Source organism: Argiope bruennichi, chromosome 9 (genome assembly GCF_947563725.1).
Source record: "Argiope bruennichi chromosome 9, qqArgBrue1.1, whole genome shotgun sequence".
Taxonomy (NCBI): Eukaryota; Metazoa; Arthropoda; class Arachnida; order Araneae; family Araneidae; genus Argiope; species Argiope bruennichi.
In genome coordinates this window covers 6,180,132-6,201,019 of record NC_079159.1, presented here as the reverse complement: position 1 = coordinate 6,201,019, position 20,888 = coordinate 6,180,132, and the positions used below count along the sequence as shown (strand labels likewise).

At 24.7% G+C, this 20,888-nt stretch overlaps 1 protein-coding gene across 2 annotated transcripts in view; it reads left to right on the top strand.

Annotated features, from left to right (window-relative positions):
• Nucleotides 1–20,435, top strand: part of LOC129983767 (histone-lysine N-methyltransferase EHMT2-like) — a 38,258-nt gene extending 17,823 nt beyond the window's left edge. For both annotated transcript variants that reach the window (XM_056093389.1, XM_056093390.1), the window contains exons 13-24: nucleotides 447–551; nucleotides 2,018–2,133; nucleotides 3,462–3,500; nucleotides 4,125–4,188; nucleotides 6,365–6,471; nucleotides 7,746–7,890; nucleotides 8,655–8,732; nucleotides 10,127–10,245; nucleotides 15,837–15,923; nucleotides 16,319–16,397; nucleotides 18,226–18,401; nucleotides 19,065–20,435. In XM_056093389.1, coding sequence (XP_055949364.1) covers nucleotides 447–551; nucleotides 2,018–2,133; nucleotides 3,462–3,500; nucleotides 4,125–4,188; nucleotides 6,365–6,471; nucleotides 7,746–7,890; nucleotides 8,655–8,732; nucleotides 10,127–10,245; nucleotides 15,837–15,923; nucleotides 16,319–16,397; nucleotides 18,226–18,401; nucleotides 19,065–19,257 — 1,308 coding nt within the window. In that variant the 3' untranslated portion in view covers nucleotides 19,258–20,435. The remainder of the gene's footprint in view (nucleotides 1–446; nucleotides 552–2,017; nucleotides 2,134–3,461; nucleotides 3,501–4,124; nucleotides 4,189–6,364; nucleotides 6,472–7,745; nucleotides 7,891–8,654; nucleotides 8,733–10,126; nucleotides 10,246–15,836; nucleotides 15,924–16,318; nucleotides 16,398–18,225; nucleotides 18,402–19,064) is intronic.
• Nucleotides 20,436–20,888: the final 453 nt, after the last annotated feature.

Sequence of the window (20,888 nt, the reverse complement as noted above, 5' to 3'; positions counted from 1 at the left end):
GAAGTATATATTGTTTATCATTAACAAAATAATTAATCAATTTTGATTTATTCTGTTTCTGTTCTACATTATAGAAACAAATAAAAAATATATTTTTGAAGAATAAAGGATCAGATTGTATTATTTTAGAATAATTAGAAATTATTTAACCATTATACATCATGTAAGCATTTAATTATTTTCTCCAACTGTAACTCTAATTATAAACATCACAATTTAAAAAAAAAAAATACATAAATCCGTAAATTTTAAAAATGTTTATGGACTCTCAGAGGAATCAATGTGGTAATACATTTCCTACAGCAAATGGCATCTGTTCAGATAGAAATTTAGGAATTAATATGTGTAAAATAGCTATCATCATTTCATGCTCTATCAGTAGTGTATGAAATAGAGTAAACTTTATTTAATATTGTTTTTAAATTACTATTGAATATTCTGCTTAGGATGATGGTGGTTGGACTCCTATTGTTTGGGCTTCTGAACACAATCACTATGACGTGGTAAAATATTTGCTGAAAAGAGGAGCCAATCCGAATATTAAAGACAATGTAAGTGATTCAAGTGTTATTCAGTCTGATAAAATTTTGTCTATTCTAATTCTTAGGATAACTTTTTCAATTACATTTTTTTTTTCATATACATATATCATTTTATATATAAACATAGAGATATTTCACTACAATATATTTTTTTTTCTATTTTATTAAATACAATACAATTATTGATCTAGGTAAAGCAAAACACATAATACGAAAATACATACTGGGTATTGAAAAGTAAATAAAATATTGTGAAAAATATATAAAATACTGAATGCAAAAAGTTTTAAGCTTAATTTTTGTAAGTGCCAGTCAAAAATTGATGATAGATGTTGGAGTGAAAATTGTGAATCTATAAAAGCTTTTTTTCTTTCTTTAATATATTTGTTTTTAATTCATTGTAAAATATTTGGCTTATGAAAATGCAATGTTAATTGGATAAAAAGATACAAGGAATAATTAGATTCTTATGCTGATTTTTATATTTGTTTGGCATCAAAAAATTACTTTAAACTTATCAATTCTTTTTTTGTAGTAAGTGATTATGAGAAGTTTACAATTTTCTGAATAATTTTATTTTTATTTCAACTTTACTGATTAATTTACAATTTAAATGTAAGTTAAATTTTTCTTCAACATAAAATTATAAATTGTTAAAGCTGAATCTCCAGCTCATTAAATGTATGCATAATAATGAAAGATGGTATCTTAATATGATTAATACCTTCCTAAGATGATTATTAATATGAAAAATATATTTATTCATATTAATAATAATTTTAGAAAGTTAAATTTATTTTCTTCATTTTTGATTTAGTTAAAATTTTTTAAACATTAACTATAATTTATTGTAAATCTGAGTAATTTTTTAAAAGATATTTTGTTCAATTGTTTTTTGTTATGGATATAATTTCTATATAAATAAAATTTTGCTTTGTTTATTGATATTTTTTTACTCAGCAAGTACAACTGGATAGAAAATGTTTATTGAATATATATATATATAAAAAAAAATCATTTTTACACTGAGTAGTAAAATCTGTGTATGGAAATTATTTTCATTTCTATATCTTTTGATAGAAACAATTTATAGAAATTAGTTACATCATACTTTTACATCTCACTCGTTTATATGTAAAAAAAAAAAAAAGAAAAAAAAAAAAAAAAAAAGAAAAAAAAAGCTTATTTTTTTAAAAGAAAATAATTACAAATTTTAATTTTTCTCAATTTAAATTAATAATGTTAGAAATTATAAGCATTTGAAACTAATAACTATTTAATATTATTTCATAATTTAAATGCTTTATAATTTGCAATGAGAATACTATTGTTGAAGCTGTAGAAACTTTTAAATTACATGAAACCAAATGATTGAAATAGCTTATATTTTTTTTTCCTTACTTCTCTGAACTTTCTTATTCAGATCTTTGCTTATATAAAAAAGTAATATTAATGAGACAAATATTTCTTTTTAGGAAGGCAATACAGGTCTACATTGGTCAGCATTTGGTGGCAGTGTTGATATCTGTTACTTATATTTGGATTTCGGTTGTGACATAAATGCTGTCAATGAGCGAGGGGATACTCCATTGTAAGTTATTTTAATTACTTTGAAAGCATTTAAATAAATTTTGAAATGGCATATTAATGTTATTAACTTGTTAACAGTATTCATTAAATTATTTCAAATTTTTAATTATGCTTTTTATACCTTAATCTGTGTTTATTTTGTAACGCTTAGTAGTTGATTTCATAATATGCTAATAAATTTGCAACATAATTTTAATTAATGCCTGATTGAAGGCTTATACATGATAAACAATCACTGTCAACTTTATACAATATTATATTTTAAATATTTTTTCTGTGTTTTTTAAGATGTGGAGCTTCTTAAACTGTAGGTTCTGATTCCAAAAGAGCCGAAAAGAGATATCTTTGATCACTTGCATTAATTTTGAGTTTGTGAAAATTCAGATATTGTGTGTCAACTTCCTCAGTTTATGCTAGTAAAAATAATCCCAAAATTTTCTTTTGACAATTTTAGTAAAGTTGGGGGGGGGGAATGCAACATAGGTTTTTTTTTTTTTTTTTTTTTTTAAATTTCACATTAGTTATTGCTTTATTATCACCATCTCTGTTTTTTCCACTTTCATACTCAATTTATCAAACTACATTTAATGATATGACATTGGTAAAATTAGATCAAGTCCTTATTTCTTTATAAATGATAAAATCATAATGAGGGAGTCAACTTGGTCATGAATACTTTGTTTATTTACAAAAATATTCTTAATCTTAAAAGTGTTGCAACATTTAAATCACTCAAAAAATTCTTTACAAATTTTTATTCTGCTATTAATATAATAACTCGACATTATATATTTTAAATGGGTTTGGATGATTTGAATGCTATATTAAATTTCATATTATTGATTGAAAAATAGACAGTGGTTGGTAAAAGCTCAAGCTTTGAAAGCTGCTGTTTAGAACTTTATTGTTTCAGGAACTTTACAATATTCTTCATCAACAGAAACTATACATTTTACTGGTGCAAAGTTTTTAATTTCATTCATAATTTCTTATATTTTATTTTCTTATAACTTCTAAAACTCCATTTGAGGTGTATTGGAAAATATACCCTCCACTGTTTTAATAAAGCACAGAGATCATAAATAATTAGGTACAATAATCAGGTAATTTTATGTAATTTATGGGAACTTCCAAGACTCTTACTGAGAGAAATGAAGTGCATTTTCAATTAAATGAACACAAATTCGCTGAAAAAACTTGAATGACTTTTTTTTTGAACAGTAAAATTTTAATTTATGCATCATATCAATGTTTATTGAATAGCATAGGATTTGGGAATAGTATGTTGCCTGATTTTGACAGTCATTTTATTTTTATCTTATTTTTCAGACATATTGCAGCAAGACAGGATAGTTTGCCATGTGTTACGTAAGTTGCTATTACTTTCTTTAGTATTTTTCTTATTACTTTTTTTATTATGTAGTTTGTTTAGGATTTAAAAAAAAATCTTGTTTCATATTTTATTTTTATGTTTATTGAATTGTCAGTTCATATTATAATTGGATTTGATTCTAAAATGTACACACAGATGATTAAATATGCACTGAATTAACTTATTAAAAAAGTAAATGATTTCTTGTACAGTAAAATACAATAATATTGATATCTATAATTCCAAAGTGAATTAAAAAGATGATTTAATGAAGTATTATGATTCAGTACATCTCAAATATGCTTTGTTTACACACTTTCCTTTCTTAACTATACTCACCTTCATTTATTTATATTTGTTAGTAGCAATTCTAATTTATGTTTGTTTATTTATTGTAAAATCCTTAAATAGCATGTGAGTATTTTATGAAATTAAATTTTTAAAAAATCAAACTTTTTTTCTATATATTCTTTTAGTATTCTTATATTTTCAATTTCCAATTCTTCATTTGAATTTCATTAATAGATTTCCGATTTTTATTGTGTTTTTAAGTTTTTGATGCAACTATTTTAAATTTTTATTGTGTGTAGCAGACAAAATATTTTCTTTTTTTTTTTTAGACTTTTCTTATCCAGAGGTGCTGATGTTCAAATAAAAAACAAAACAGACCAGATTCCTGCTGAAGTATGATAATTTAGTTTTTATTGATACTGATATACAGAACAAAAAATTCTTAATACTAAATTCTATTGACTTTAGACATCCTTTTTTGTTGTTGTTGTACAATTTAATAGCTTATTTTTTTTTTTTTAAGTTTAAAGCTTTGAACTTTATTGCATAGCTCTGAAAAGTACTTAGAGGATTTAACAGCTATAAATAATATTGTAAAGAATATGATAAAGAAAAAAAAATTATTATTAAATATTGAATATTTATTTCACATTATTTGCTTTATATAAAGTATTAATTTAGAACATTTTGAATTTTTATATTTGTCCAGTTTTTCGAAATCTAGAGTTATATCTTCATTGTCACTGTAATTCTTGATATCAAATGCACAGATTAGATAAATTATAAACCAGGAATTTTCGAAGGTCAACAAACATATTTCTTCAAATAATTCAGTTAATTATTGAGGATATAAACTAATCATTGTACGTGTGACAAATAATTATTAAGATGAAGAAAATAAAACATACTAGTAGTCAGAAAAAAACTATGCTAGTGACGGTGGGATGATCTACAAATCTGTAGATCTGGCAAAAATGATTTTTCTTCTCTATAAAATCTAAAATTCATAATGTTAAACATTTAAAAACATTTATTTTAAATAACTTGAGAAACGATCTAAATTATTTGCATAATGATGGTCCATTCTAGAGCTTTGCAGTTTTTGGGATTAAAAAGAAGGAGGGAGGGGCTTCATATTTCTTACTGAAATTCGTATAATATGGAAATATTTTTAAATATCAAAAAACTTTTGCAACAGTTCCTTTACTAATACATATGCAGTTATGCACAAATATGGATATAATATTCTAGTGTAAAGGATATATAGTAGTGGCCAAAATTGTGGAAACCTTTTGTGAAAAGTTCATTTTGGAGATTTAATGACTCTTAATAGCAATAGTATTTGCAGTAATAAAATAAAATTTTGCATTATTTAGGAAATAATATAACCAAGAATATGATTTCTCAAATTATGTCCACTTTGCATTATTAAAAAAATTATAGCAAAGTTACATGATGACAGAAGAATACTTTGTTTCAATAAATAACTTTATGATAGTTATCTTAATGAAATTGCTGCTATGAGCCATCGAATCTCAAAAATGCATTTTTTCTAAAAGATTTTCACAATTTTGGTAGCTCCTATTTTTGCTTGGTCTGAAGTGTTTGTAAAAATTCACATTTAGTAGAAAAACCCTAAACTTTTCAAATATTAAAAAAAAAAAAAATTATAAAATTTATTTTGATGTATTAGGTAGTAATGTAAGTTTTATAGAAAATTATAGAAATGTTTCGTATAAAGGCTTAGTTTAGAAAAATATATAAAAAAAAATGTTCTGAATATCTTATGTATCCATATTTAAAAAAATTGAAAAACCTATAATAATCTTCCATATTAAAATGTTACATACATGTTGCATACAGTATACAGAAGAATTTTTAAATAGAAGTTAAAGTTTTAAAGAATTTTAATATTAAGTAATTTTCAAAAATAAACCTTGAATTGTAAATAATCATGAATTGTATAGTTCAAAAATCTTAGAGAATCTAAATCATCTCTAACCTCTCATTAACTTCAATTCTTATTTGCTAGTGTAAATCTCAGTATAATCTTTAGATTCTTAATTTTAAAGCAATAATGAACGGTAGAAAACATATGCTAATTTAATGAGACTGAAATCGTAAACTGTATGTAGGAAATGAAGGCACCTTGTTAAATATTATATACATTGCTAAATATTATTCTTTTCTTTTTGGTAAGGCAATGCAAGTGAAAGGAATCTGTTTAGGAAGTGTGAGCTATTGTGTTATTATTTCTTTTTAAATGAGGATTTCAAACAATTGCGATAATTAAAATTATTTTTTGAACATTTGTAAGTGAAATTGTTATGCTTAATTTTTAAAAAAAATGCTTTTTATAAAAAAATCAAATTTAGAGCATTTATTTAAAAATATAATATTATTGGATAATTTTTGTTTATTGAATTTGTATTATAAATGTGTATCCATAATTAATCGCATATTATTTTTGAAATACATGATGGTTTTTGCAATTAACACATAAATATAATATTTTAATGGCCATTTTCATATGATTACTTCTCATATTCATTATTTTTTTCCTCTACAGTGTGTGATTGACAAAAACAGTGATACTTATTTATCTTTGAGCTTAAATATGTTACTGAAGAAGATTTCTGGCAAATATCAGCATAAAGCTGAAAAGATATTGCATAGGTATTATGTCAGAGATTATTAATTTTTCCATTCCATTGATTTTACAAATCTTTGTAAATGCTTTCCTAGCCCCCCCTTTTTTTTATTGATTTTAATTTTTATTAGAATAGTTGCCCATTATTATATTTTTCAATTATCTTAGTTATTAAAATATTAACATTATTTTGTTACTTCTAAATTATTAAAAGAATTTTTTAAAAATATTTTTGCCTTTTTATGTAAAAAAAATTGTAGAAAATTGTTTGCTTTAAAAGATGGTTGATTTTCAATTTATTCAAAATATTTTGTGGAACATCTTTAAAATTGGACATCTTTATTGTTATTATATTGTGAACTAACGATTCTGTATTCTCAATATTGTGTAATTCAGGAAATTTGCCTTCAAATATATTTTCATTTATCAACGAAATGAACAATTATATACTAAATTAGAATTTTTTTTTACAAAATGCATTGAAAACAAAGTGAATAATATTATAATATAGGAGTTTATAAAATTTGATTTATTAGTAAAATAAAAATAATTTGAGCATGTTAATTTTTTTCAAATATAGAAAAAAAAGTGTTATGTTCATTAAATTATTTTTAAGCATTGCCATCTCATAGAAAGGCTTATTAATAAATAAAGCATAACTTAAGTCTAATAAACTAAACATATTTGCTTTGATAGCTTTGTAAATATGTCCAAAGCTATCTGAGCAAAGCATAATTTTAGCCTATATGCTGACTATATATTACATATGTATGAGAATTATGCTTTTGTGATCTTCTAACTATTGATCTGAGTGATAACTCAGATATTCATTATTATTATAAAGTGCTTGATCAGTGAAATTCTATTACTCAAACTGGAAGCTATCTGAATCATCAGTTATTTGGATTGCTTTGCATATGGGAAATGGAATGTGTTTATGGGAAAGAGTAAATTGCAAACATCTTTCTGAATAAAGAGAAGTAAACATAATCAACATGTGTTTTTAGCATATATATATATAATATGAGAATATAAAATGTAAGCAACATTATTTATGTAGTCATTAAATTAATATGTCATATACAAATTTTATTTTTCCTAAGAAATAATCTTTTTTCATTAATTATCTGAATTTTCGATTATGTAAGTTTGATCTGGTTCCAATTTATCCAAATAATTGTACTGCTATGAAATATATTATGAATATGACTATATGAAAAGTTTTATATTATAAGTTATTTTATAAAACTATATCTTCTAAGTATCTTACTGTTATATTTTGTTTCCTTGTTTCATTTAGAGACATATCTAGAGGCAAAGAACAAATTGCTATTCAGTGTGTTAATGATGTTGATGATGAACCTCCTCCCTTAGATTTTTTGTACGTCACAGAAAACTGTGAAACAACTCCTATGAATATAGATCGCACTATTACGTCATTGCAGGTAAAGGAAAGTTTTTTTTTTTTTTTTTAAATCAATGATAGAAAATATTCATTTATTTTCTATTGAAATACTAGATGATACAGTAATCATTGCATGGCGTAAATGAATCATCAAGTCTAAAATTTTCAGTTTAAAAATGACTGATTTAAAATATGTTACACAAAATCTTTTTATCATCTGATGCTTTTTAAAACTAAGAGAGTATTGATTAAAGCACTGGCAGGCTTTATTTTTTTCTTTAATTTATTAATAGGATTTAAGAAATGGCAAAAATGTAATCAAACATTATAACTCTCAACATGGAAGAAAAAAAATAATATTTTTATTCAATAAAGATGGCAATCATATTTTGGCTTACATTATACAATTCTATTGTGTATCATTGTTCACTGTTGTTCGCTTACACACCCTTTTTTTTTTTTTTTTTTTTTTTTTTTAAACATCTTATAAAATGTTTCTACTGTGATAAAATATAGAAACAATAAAAATTTGTTAAATATAGATATTTTTAAAATATAGATCAAAAAAGTTTTTAAAATTTATTTGAAATAAATTATTTAATTAATTATTACAAAACCTTCGCTGAAATTTTTCTTATGCTTCACAGTATTTGAATAAAAAAATTGTGGAAAATCTTTTTAATGATCTGGATTCTTATAGCTTGTATAAAGTATTGGCATTTTAATTTTATGTATTTAAATATAAAAATAACTTGAGTAATATTTTTAATTAGATAGAATATTTACTAATTTTTTTCCTCCTAGTCATGTCACTGTGAAGATGACTGCTCTACTGCCAGTTGTACTTGTGCCAGTATCAGTTACCAGTGTTGGTATGATAAGGTATTTATTCAACTAATGTATTTAATCTTTTAAAAATTAAAAAGACATTATAAGAAATAAAAGTTTAATAATTATTTACAGTTCTTTCAAGCTTTTTATTATACTGTTTTATTTTTGGAGCCTTTTTTAATGTAGTTTGTGATATGCTGTTCAATACTTTTTGTGTTTATTGCATTATAAATTATATTTAATCCACTTAGAAACAAAAATATCAATGCTGTTTTGTTTTCAACTGTTGTTATTTATCTTTTTCAAATTATCTAAAATATTTGCAAAAATTCATGTGAATACTATTTTGTTAATTAGTAGAATGAAAAATAAAATTAAAAAAAATCACAGTTTTTACCTCTGAAAATTTTGAGAGAAATTCAAGACTATATATTAAAAAAATAATATATTAAAATTCATATATTAAAAAAAAATTCAGGATTATTTTGAAAACAATTACATTGATGTATAAAATAATGATTTTCATTCATTAAATAATCCACATGTGGATTTAATGAAATAAATTATAATATGATGAAATTAGATTCTTGATTTTATGATACCAAATTTTTTTGTGTTATCTGTTCCAATCCTATATAATTTTGCAAAAAATTGGGTCAAAGTTGCTAAATATGTGCCAGGTTTTTGCAAGACAAATAATTATATGGTGTATATTTGCTCTTAGGTGAAAAACTGTTATTTAACAAAAACAGTAAAAGCAAAATGCTACCAGTTTGATTCTATAAATCAAATAAGTGATGTTTTCATTGTGGACAGAATGGGATTTTGCATTTTTGCTTCTGGCATCTAAATGATTAATTTTGCCCCAATATTAGTGTATTATTTGTAGATAGAGCAATGATTTTATTTCTCTTTATCTATTTTTTTATGGAGAAAAGAAAGGTGTTACCTTGTTTTTAAATATCACCATAAAAAAACTAATTCTTGGAAATTTTCAATATTTTTAACTATTATAGTATTTAATGTAAATTCTACTATAATTTTATATTATGTTGTCTAAAGATTTTTTTTATTATGCTTCAATAAATTATAATATTGAATGGTCAATGAAAGGACCATAATAAAGGCTTTAAGAGATGAGATAATTATTGAGATAAATACTTTTTCTAAATGAAGAATCAGCATGTAGAAATTGTGTGCTTTTTTTTATGTGTTTAATTCATCAAGTACCACTATATAGCTTTTTTTTCTTTTTTTTCTTTCTTAGAGGTTTGGTAACATTATAAGAGTCAAATCATCCAAATTAATGGAATGACATATTAGGATGACATACTTTGCATTCATTTGAATATAAATGGTGCTGCTTAATCTCTCTATATATATTCTATGCAATTTATTGAATTTGATTGTAGATTGTTTACAATATTCATATTCTAAATTTCCAGGAAGGCTTACTGTTACCAAATTTCAATTTAGCTGATCCACCTATGTTGTTTGAGTGTAATCGAGCTTGTTCTTGTTGGAGTCTGAATTGCCGAAACAGAGTTTTACAAAATGGAATGACGTAAGTGTGCTGAAATCTGTATTCTATGCTTTAATATTTTTTTTTTTTTGTAATTTCCAAAGAACAGGGTCAGAAATTTTCATATTTTCTTATTTCTAATTTTCTTGTGCAAGTAAAATCTACCTTTGAAATTTCTTCTTTGAATAACTAATTTTTTAGGAGATTACAAAGTATATAATAATAAATGAAACATATTTATGACAAGCATGTATAATTTAAATTTCAGCATTTTACATTTTATAACAGCTGCATATTTGAATCTAATTATGAAATCACATTCAAATGTTTTGATCCTACTGAAGGGGCCACAGAAAGTGGATTTTTTTTTGATAGAAACATTTCTCTATTATTTTTTTTCAAAAACATTTATGACAATGGAAATGATTTTCATAACATGCCATTTTCAAATATTTATAAAAGAAGTCAAGGGTTGGAAAATTGAATTTGGGCTGAAATTTAATATGATGGTAGTATATATAAAATGTCCATTCAATAAAATATTAAAATGCAATATACAATTAATTTATGCAATTCAATAGTCAATTCCAAGAAACTGGTCCTCAAACTTTCGTCATAGCTTATGTACGAATTAATTTGCCACTGATTCTGAGCATCTAGGCAGGGTAGTAGGTAAAATATCTGTTTAGTATCTGTCATGCTAGGGTTCGATCTTGGGCTGTTTTTTTAAAAATTGACCTCAAAAATTATTTCAAATTAAATTAATAATTTACAAATTGTTTCTAATAACATGTTGCTTATTTTTATGTAAAATTAAATGTTCTCTTTTACTTTATTTGATTTATAATTTTAATTTAAACATTAAAAAATTATAAATTTATCTTTAGCAGTGATAAATAATTATTATTATGTTAAAATTGTTAAATTTTTTAATAGTTTGGATTTCAATATAGAGAAATTATTTGTTCTAACTCTATGAAACTATATTTATTTTAGAAATTAAAGAGAACAAATGTTAATTTGTTAATGGTAGAAAGCAGGTATTAGTTATTGAATGCATAGGCAGATGGTCCAAAATTTTAATAAATTAAAAGCAACTTGAATAAAAAAACGTAAAGAGAGAATGCTTACCAAATTGTGGGCTCTGTAAAAGCACTAAAAGAAAAATTTATGAAACAATGAATAACAATTAATGGGATAAATATTTTTTAAATTATATTGTATTTTGAAATTCTTTGCATGAAGAATTTCTACATGAATTGAATAAGTTCTTTGCAATTTATATTTTCCTAGAAATTCTGAGCAAATATGTCTATTTTTCTTGGATTTGGTTACAATTAAAGTCCTGTATCATTCTTTAATTAATTAAATATAATAGGTAGTTGAAAAATTTTAAAGTGAAAATGTTTGTGAATGTGGGTAATTCTAGGGCATCGAAGTCTAAAAATGAAATAGTGCTAGAATTAATATGATGAATTGCATTGATATGGTGAAATATAAAAATCATATTTAAAAATACAGTTAATTCCAATTAAAATTAATTCCAGCTTGAAAAAAATGGATTGCAACAGAAATCTCAAGCTCAATTTCTGGTGAAGCATTATTGATGAGTGATTAGACCTATAAATATCTAGGGTTGCTAAATAAAATTTTTGGTTGCGAGAATTATAGGTAATAGTTATAACAATTAAAGTTGCCTTTGAAATTATTTTTAGTTTAAAATAAATGATAATTTAAGTTAAAGTAATTATTTTTTAATAGGAAATATTAAAACAATTTTTAATAATAAATCATGAAATAACTTTTAATAGTAATTGAAACTCTAAAATAATTAATAAATTTTATTTAAATCAAATATTAGACGAATGAATGCTTATTTTAAGATAAAAATCAGTAACATATTAATAAGAAAATGTATCAGAGGCAGCAGCAGAGATTTGCTGAGGAGGGGGGCGGGAGATCAAAGCAATTCTGACAAGGGGGCAAGCACAATATCTCTAATTTGGCTTCAAAATAACTCTATTAAAAATAAGTCTATTGAAAATTTAGAACCGTCTGAAATTATACAGTTTTTGCTGCAAGAAGTAATTTAAAGAAAAAATTAAATAAATAAATAAATTTAAAAAAACAATATGTTTTCCGAAAACATAGTCATAATATTGAATGCCGAGTCTGAAGAACTTAGGTAGTAATTTATTTAACAAATTTAGTGTATACTTGGATAAACTCTTTTAGTGTAGCTTAAAAGCTGGCATACCACAAATATTTATTTTTTTGATGTGAACTGCAGTTGGTAATATTTCTTTAGTGTAATAATTTTAGCCTGATAAATTAGATTGCAAAAGAAAACAAATATTTTACTGTTAAATAAACTTAATTTACAATTATACAATTTATTTACACCGATGATTTATAATAAATTCACATAATTTGGCTACAGCAAAGTAACTCATCTTAACATACATATTCACAAGAATGCCAGAAGAAGAGTGTTTTATTAAATTTAGTTAAATCATTAACTAGATTTTAGTCAGACAATTCTCATAGTGAAAATGAATAAAATAATTTTTTTAATTTGTTACTGAGGAAGTAATAATTAGATGAATAAGATGACAATTAATTTTAGAACTTGAATTTGAATTATGGAAAGCAACACTGTCTTGAATAATATAAAAGCACCAATTTCTCTAATAATTCCACTGGCAGAGGTAATCGATGTGTCCAATGAAAACAATTTTTTTCCATAATCTATGATAAAATCTTAGCTGAAGGACAAAGATTTGACGTCTTATTCACTTGCCAGCTCATTGATTTTTCTGCTAAATCTATACTACTATTATAAATGTGAAAGTTTGGATGGATGGATGTTTGTTAGACAATCATGCCAGAACGGCTGAACAGAATTGGATGAAATTTACTGAGAGATAGGTTATAGTTTGGAATAGGACATAGGCTACTATTTATTCTGTTTAATTGAGTGGTTAATTGTTTATTAATTAAAAACTAACTTTCCCGCCAAAAATTGCCAAATGAGTAAAGCTTCAGGGTTCCCCCCCCACGCCAATGAGATTAGGCTTAACATCATTTTGACTATTATTTCAAATAATTCTGTTTATTTTCTTAGTGTTTGATACATTTAAAATTAACCATTGTTAATTAATCGATCTTTCGGATTCATTCTGAAGTACTTTTGAATTAAAATAAAACAGAATAAAGGAAATTAAAAATTTATAATCTGCATAGCGTTACCCCAACTGGCGTAGAAAATTCATACATTTGTGTTGTCCCAATTGGTGTTGAAAATTCACGCATGCTCAGGAGTAACAGAAGATAAAGCCATTGATGCTATAAATTCCAATCTATTTCCACGCATACGAAGTCGCGGGTAAAAGCTACTATTGTATAAATTATATGCTGAATGAATTTTATAATATTTAAATCATATGACTGAGAATTTGGACTTAATGTCATCGACACACATCGCAGTGTCTGATTGAAAGTTCACATAATTTCAGTTGACAGATCAAAAGTGTTTGATAAAAAGCGATATATCTGATGTCTTATTGCCATTTTCCCTTGTCGGTTATATTGCCAAAGGTACATCAAATTAAAAGCTTGATAAACGACATTTGAATTAAATATCTGAAAATCTGTAGATATAGTCTTCAACATTCATCACATTCAGTTCATAATCGTCCGCCCAAAAATTGTCAGCAGAAAATTATATCGTATTCACTTGTCGAATATTTTGCCAAATCTAATGCAAATTATAAGCTAAGTGAACAACTTTTTAATCAACTGTCTGAAAATATACTGACTTAACGTCTTTGACACTCACCTCATTGAGTTCATAGTCGGCCGACTGAAAATTGCCTGCAAAATAAGACTATCACCTTGTCGATATCTTATTCACTTGTTACTTTGTCGGTTATATTGCCAGAAGTAGTACAAATTATAAGTTTAATGAACGACATTGGAATCAGATGTCTGAAAATCTGTGAACTTAACGTCTTCGACATCCATTGTATTCAGTTCTTATTCGGTTTCTCAAAAATGGTCTGCAAAATACGGCATATTATTAACCTACCGTCCTATTGATTATTTTGCCAAATATAATCCAAATACTTTAACAGTTTCTTGAATATTTCGACTGTTTACAATATATTAACTTTAAGGTGGTTTTTAAATAATCATATTTGATCATTATCCATCAACCATCCTGAAGAGGTGAAGACTTTTGCCGACGAAATTCTCAATCTATCGACGATGGGAGAGGGCAAGAGGCTGCCAACAGGGGGGAATTGCCCCCCTGCTACTACTGCCTCTGAAATATATGCAAATTGAAAATTAAATTTGAAAAAAGAAGTTGAAGAATTTTTTTTTTCAGAATTGAACAATGGTTGAGTGAATATCTTTCTGAGTGTGCTGTCTGGATGCTCTGTGATGGTAACAAATCACTAGTACATAAGTTCTGTAGAAAGTTTTAAGGCCATTCACTGGTTGTTGCACTGTATATTTTAAATAGCTGTATATCTCATGTGCTGTTCATATATACACAATTGTTTATACATTTTATTATTCACTGTATATTTTAAAGAATGAAGATGTACTTCCATAAACTAAATCCAAGTTATACAAATGCTCATCCCAAACTTAATTTTCATCCTTTTTCCTCTCCTTGATAATTATGAAAAATCATTTTATTCAAATGGTGGTCTTTTTCCCTCAAACGTTTCCCACTTTTCTCAATGTCATTATCAGTTTTTTTTAAAGTTTTATTTTGTATAAGATGTTTTTTTAAACTTTTCTACAATAAGAGCATTGCCTTAAATTATGTAAAATTTCTATTATATGTAAAAAACAATCATAGAAGAATAATAAGGTCATAGGATATTGCCTAAGCAATGACAACAAAATACTTGATAATAAAAATAACATGATACCAATTTCTATAGTTTTCATGCAGCCTTGAAATGAGAGGTTAATTAAACAACATAGACTGTATTCTAAAAATTCTTAAAGCGAAATAAACTTCATCTGATTATGATTATATTATGACACAAAGGAGGATAAGAGACAAAACTAAGCATAATTTATACAATTTGAAATATCATTTCTCAGAGCTTAAAATTATTAGGCAAATTTAAATTGCTGTTTACAGTTAAACTGCATAAATAAGTTAACAATATAAAATAAGTAACTGTTTTGATCTTTAAAAATTATTTATTACCATCTACAAGTGAATTCAAAATTTACCGTGATAATGCAATTGTAATTTTACACTTTTAATAGGATTTAATGATTTAATTTAATTTTATAATTTAAGTAGATATGGATATATTAAAAAAATATTTTGACACTTTTTTTTGTCCAGTCAAGTTTGCTTTGCAGAATGTGTCAAGAAATATAACCATTATAATTTTTTTAAACATATAAATATTTTGATGTAACAGAATTAGTTCTTCATAGATGGAAAAAATATAATTTATTTTACTTTGATGTTTGAAGGGTTATAAAAAAATCTGATATAAAAATAATTTTATTTTTTATATAATTTGATAAATTTTAACATTTTTGGTACTTTCTGTGCTGACCATGTATGTTTTTAAAATATTTGGCTATTCTCTTTACAGTTGTCGGCTGCAGCTTATTCGTACAAAAGGCAAAGGGTGGGGTGTGAGAACACTCAAAGATATTCCTAAGGGGACATTTATTTGCGAGTAAGTAGCTTTTTATGACTTATTGTTGTCTGTATTATGATTAGTAAAATTGCCAATCTCCATTTTTTTATTATCAAAGAATATTGATTTTAACTATATTTTTCTAATCATTATGATAAAGCATGAAAAAAAAATCAATTGTAAAGAATATAAATCTATTTGAATAAAAACCTATTGTCTTCTATCTTTGCCATTTTTTTTTCACTGTTTTAAATGGCAAAAATATTAAAGTCAACAGTTATAGAGCTTGGCCTGTTTTTTTTAAAGCAAGATTCATAAATATTTCTGCAGGGGGAGGGACCCCCCCCCCAAAAAAAAAGAAAAAAAAAAAAAAAAAATCCTTTCTCATATATAAAGCAGAAATATATGTTTTTCAAATATTTTCTTGTTTTTAGATATGTTGGTGAAATGATATCTGATTCTGCAGCAGATAAAAGAGCTGATGATTCTTATTTGTTTGATCTTGATAATAGAGTAAGTACTGTATTTTAAAATTCTTAAATGAAATGCTAATTTAAGAACTCCTTGCTTTTTGTTATTAATTCTCATTTTTTTTTAATGTTTTAATTATGGGTGGTCTTTTTTTTTGTTAAACAATTCCACAACCCTTTTTTTTTTTGTCACTTAAGTATTTGAAGCTCATAATAGGAACCAAGCACTTAAAAGGAATTTAAACTAAAATTAGGGAAAAAAAAAATTCATTCATTAAATATAATGTGAAAGAAAAGAAAGAGTTACAAACTTCCTGCCAAAAACATAATAAATAACATGATAATATTTTCAGCCTGATTTGTCTGAGCATCTCTATTACATCATCTGTAATAATTTTCATATCACCTAATTTATACAAAGATGCCAGCCTGTTAGAAAAACATTTAAAATTTTGAAATATTTTAAAGAATTAGTAAGGAATTGAAAAAAAAAAGAAAATCTAATATTTATTTTTATCAGTTACATAGGAAATTTTAAAGTATTCACATTGATTATTTACAATTTCACTATTTTCTTGTTCTTGGTTATATGAATGAAAAGCACTGCTACAGAATTGTGTTTGAAATTAATTTTAAAAAATTCATTAAATTAGGACAAGATTGATTAGAAATAAAATTAATATCACTGAAAATATGCATTCATCAAGTAATATGCAGATAATATCCAGTCTATTAACATTGCCATGTTGAAAAAAAAGTTGAAAAAGTATCATGCTCTGAAAATATTAATAAACAAACCTATACATTTATGAAATAGAGAAGTGAGTGAAGATCATGTGGTTTCATTAAAAAAAAAAATATTTTATTTATAATAATTATTGTATTATCATGATTTCAAGTAAAAGAAGTTTCAAGTTGATAAGTTAAAAAAAAATTTTTTTTTTTTTAATCGCTTGAAGCAAATTCTTTGTAAAAGGAGTCTTGAATATTTATCAATATTTTATTTTCTCCATAATTTTTTTAAACGTAAAAGAAAAGGATTAAGTCAAGACATTTTTTTTTTTCCAAATCAAAGTCAAAAGAAAACAAGAAATAAAATTACCTTTATTGACATTTAAATGATGAATTTGTTAGATTTGTAATTAATGAAAAAATATTCTTCAGTGATATACAGTAAAGTTCGGAGTACCAAATGAATTTTCCTTTTACAGAAAGTAATAAAGAAACAGCAATTTATAAGTGAATTAGAAGCTAGAGTGAAACTTTCACATGTGGTGTAAAAAATAATTTAGTACAATGCAATTTAAGTTTTATTTTTTATATGAGGGTTGTAGCTTATTTGTGAAATTTGCTCATTTTGTGACATTCAAAGTTATCATATTTTATAAAGATCTGCATTTAATATTCAACAAAAATGCATACGAGAATTGTGCATTAAAAAATTGCCATATGGCTTTTAATTATTATTAACAAAGGATTTTATTGTTTCATTATATTTTATTAAACACAAACATTACTGTGCAAAAAAGTACTTCTCATTGAAATTTGTATTTCATTTTTACCTTTTTGGGTACATTTGATATCTGATACTTGGCTTGTATTTGTTTTGCATAAGTTACAGATGATGAGTTTAATTTATTATTCAAGTTACATAACTTTTTATATTATTTTATAGCATCATCAAATTAAAACTCTTTCAGACATAAAAATCTTTTCAAATAAATTGATACTCAAAGGATTTTTATTTTAGAAATGATATTAATCAAGATGTTCTTATAACAATCTGTATCTTTGCATTATTTAGCCAACGATCACATTAATTATTGTTTAATTGCTTATTTATTATTTAATAAGTGTTTTACTTCTTCCAGGATGGTGAAACATACTGTTTGGATGCTAGATACTATGGAAATATTAGCAGGTTTATCAATCATCTTTGTGAGCCTAATTTAGTGCCTGTGAAAGTTTATGTGGATCATCAAGATCTGAATTTTCCAAGAATTGCTTTTTTCAGTTCAAGGGATATAAAGCAGTATGAAGAGTTAGGGTAATTATTAATGTTTTATATAAAATATTTTATCTCCAAATATAAAGGGATGCTTCTCCCTCCCTTCCCATTTTTCTGTCATCTAAAACTATGAGCATGTTTAGTTTCTTTGCTATTATTAATTTTTTGTTATATATATAAAAAAAGACCTCTGCCAATATTTTTTTAAAAGTTTTATTCATTTAAATATTTTAGGTGTTTTTTCTATTGCATTTTTCTTATCTGCTATTTAATGCAGGGTTTTTACAGTCACATTTTTTATGCATCAATTGGAGATACTTTATTTTAACTTGCACATAACACTTTGTAAATGAGCAATCAGTTAATTATGGAAATATTAACTGAATTAGATGGATTTTAGGATTTTCTACATCTATTTTATTGCAATGTGTTCTGTTTATTCTTGAGTTTGCGATGTTTAAATAATTTAAGTAAGTACAAGGATATCTATGTTAATGCTAAGTCCCATGTTAATAACTAATATATGCTCGATTTTTATCTTTTAGAATCAGACAGGAGAGAGAAATATCAAATTGTTTCCCCATCATTCTGAATATAAATTAATTCAAATGAAGGCAATATGTTTTTTTATTTGGCCAAGAATAAAAATAGCAAATAAAATATTTTTAAAAGATTGAAAGAATGATTTTATTTTCTTTCTAGGTTTGACTACTGTGAAAAGTTTTGGGTGATTAAGTACAAATATTTCACATGTGATTGTGGCAGCCCAAAATGCAAATACTCCAAGGACACTATTCACAACACTTTAGCAAATTATTATAGAAGGGTGCGAGAGGAGCAAATGGAGGAAGCTGCTCAACAACCTGTGGCACCAGAAGTGGTACCTTTTCCTTAAACAGATCTTAAAATAAATGTGTGCTTTTAAAAGCATTCCTGTATTTTGGAAGTGGTAAAAGAAATCTTATAGATGGTGATATCAAAGATGCTTCTTCTGCAAGAGTGCTATTTAAGAATGGTTTTTACTTCAATATTTTTAGTAATGTGTATTTTTTAAATTCATGTGATGGAATCCATGTTAGAGGAAGATAAACTTTTATGGGAACTGCAAATAATGACTGACTGTTTAAAAATTATTTAATTTAAAAAGTAATTGATTAAAAAATTGTTTATCAAGATAAACATCATTTTTATTTTCATATCATTTATTGATATCATTGTGGCTATGGCAAATACAAGATTTATTTATTTTCAATCAGTTTAGATGAGATTGATGTAAATAATTATATTCAGTTATTTTTATCTTTAACACTAAAAGTACTAAGACCAATCAAATAACTGTTTTCCATTTGCTGAGTACTTTGAAAGTGTCAGTACATTTAATGTTAGAGACTACAAATCCACTAGTTATTTTTGATTTTATCATGCATGCAAAAATGTTTTGTGTTTTTAAAATGTGGGTATAACTATTTTGCACCAAAGAGTAAGTATTTTTTAATTTTTTTGTTATTATTATTAATAACATTATGTGAAATTAATTTAAAATAAAAATTATATTTTTGGTACTTAAATTTTGGATTAAATCACAAGATTTCATTTCATTTTCATTTCTTGTAAATTTGATCCAAGTGATAAATGTATAATCAGTATTTTAACTGTAAGTTTGTCTATGCAATTATATATATTTTAACATTATGTTTAAACACAGTGAGACATAATATAATAATTCTTAAGAATATGTTTTTTGTATTCATGTTTTATTTGACTAGATTTTCAAATTAAGAAAGGTAATTTAATTTAGTTGAAAATGTAATTGTTTGTTTATATTACTTTTTATTTAACTGAATCAATTTATTAAATTCTTCATTAGGCACAGTCATTAGTTAGAATTAAAATTACAGTATGGCTTTGTATCTAAATTTGCATTTAAATTGTAGAGTTGCAATTAAAATTTTGTGTTTGCTAAGTTATCACATGAAGCAATTATAGTCTAAAGACCATACTGTAATACATATTGACTAGATACTGTGTCTAATAGAAAGTTAATCAGCTCATAAAAAAAAATAAAAAAAATAAGTAACCCTATCTATTTAAATGCATGCTTCAAAAACATTTTCCTCTCTTAATCATCATGCATTCCTACATTTTCATTTCTTGTAAATTAAATGTTAAAATGCTCTGCTCATTTTGGATATTAATGTTATATGTACAACTTTTGTATAATATTTAGCATTGATATTTCTCCTATTAATACTGCAGTGCATGTATGTAAATAGTTTTATGAAAGCATGTGCTGAAAAGGAATGAATTAATTTTGTACGGTTTTAATAAGAATGTGTTCCTGGCGAGTATGTTGTTGCCCCTGGCAAAAATGTTTGTTATGTAGATATATTAATAAAGAATAACAAAATAAAAAAAAAGTTTTAATTTTTTCACAAATTGGAAATTTTATATAATTTTATTTTAACACATTCATTGACATAATTCATGCCTGCAATTTGGACCACTATCTAATAAGATGCTTACTTC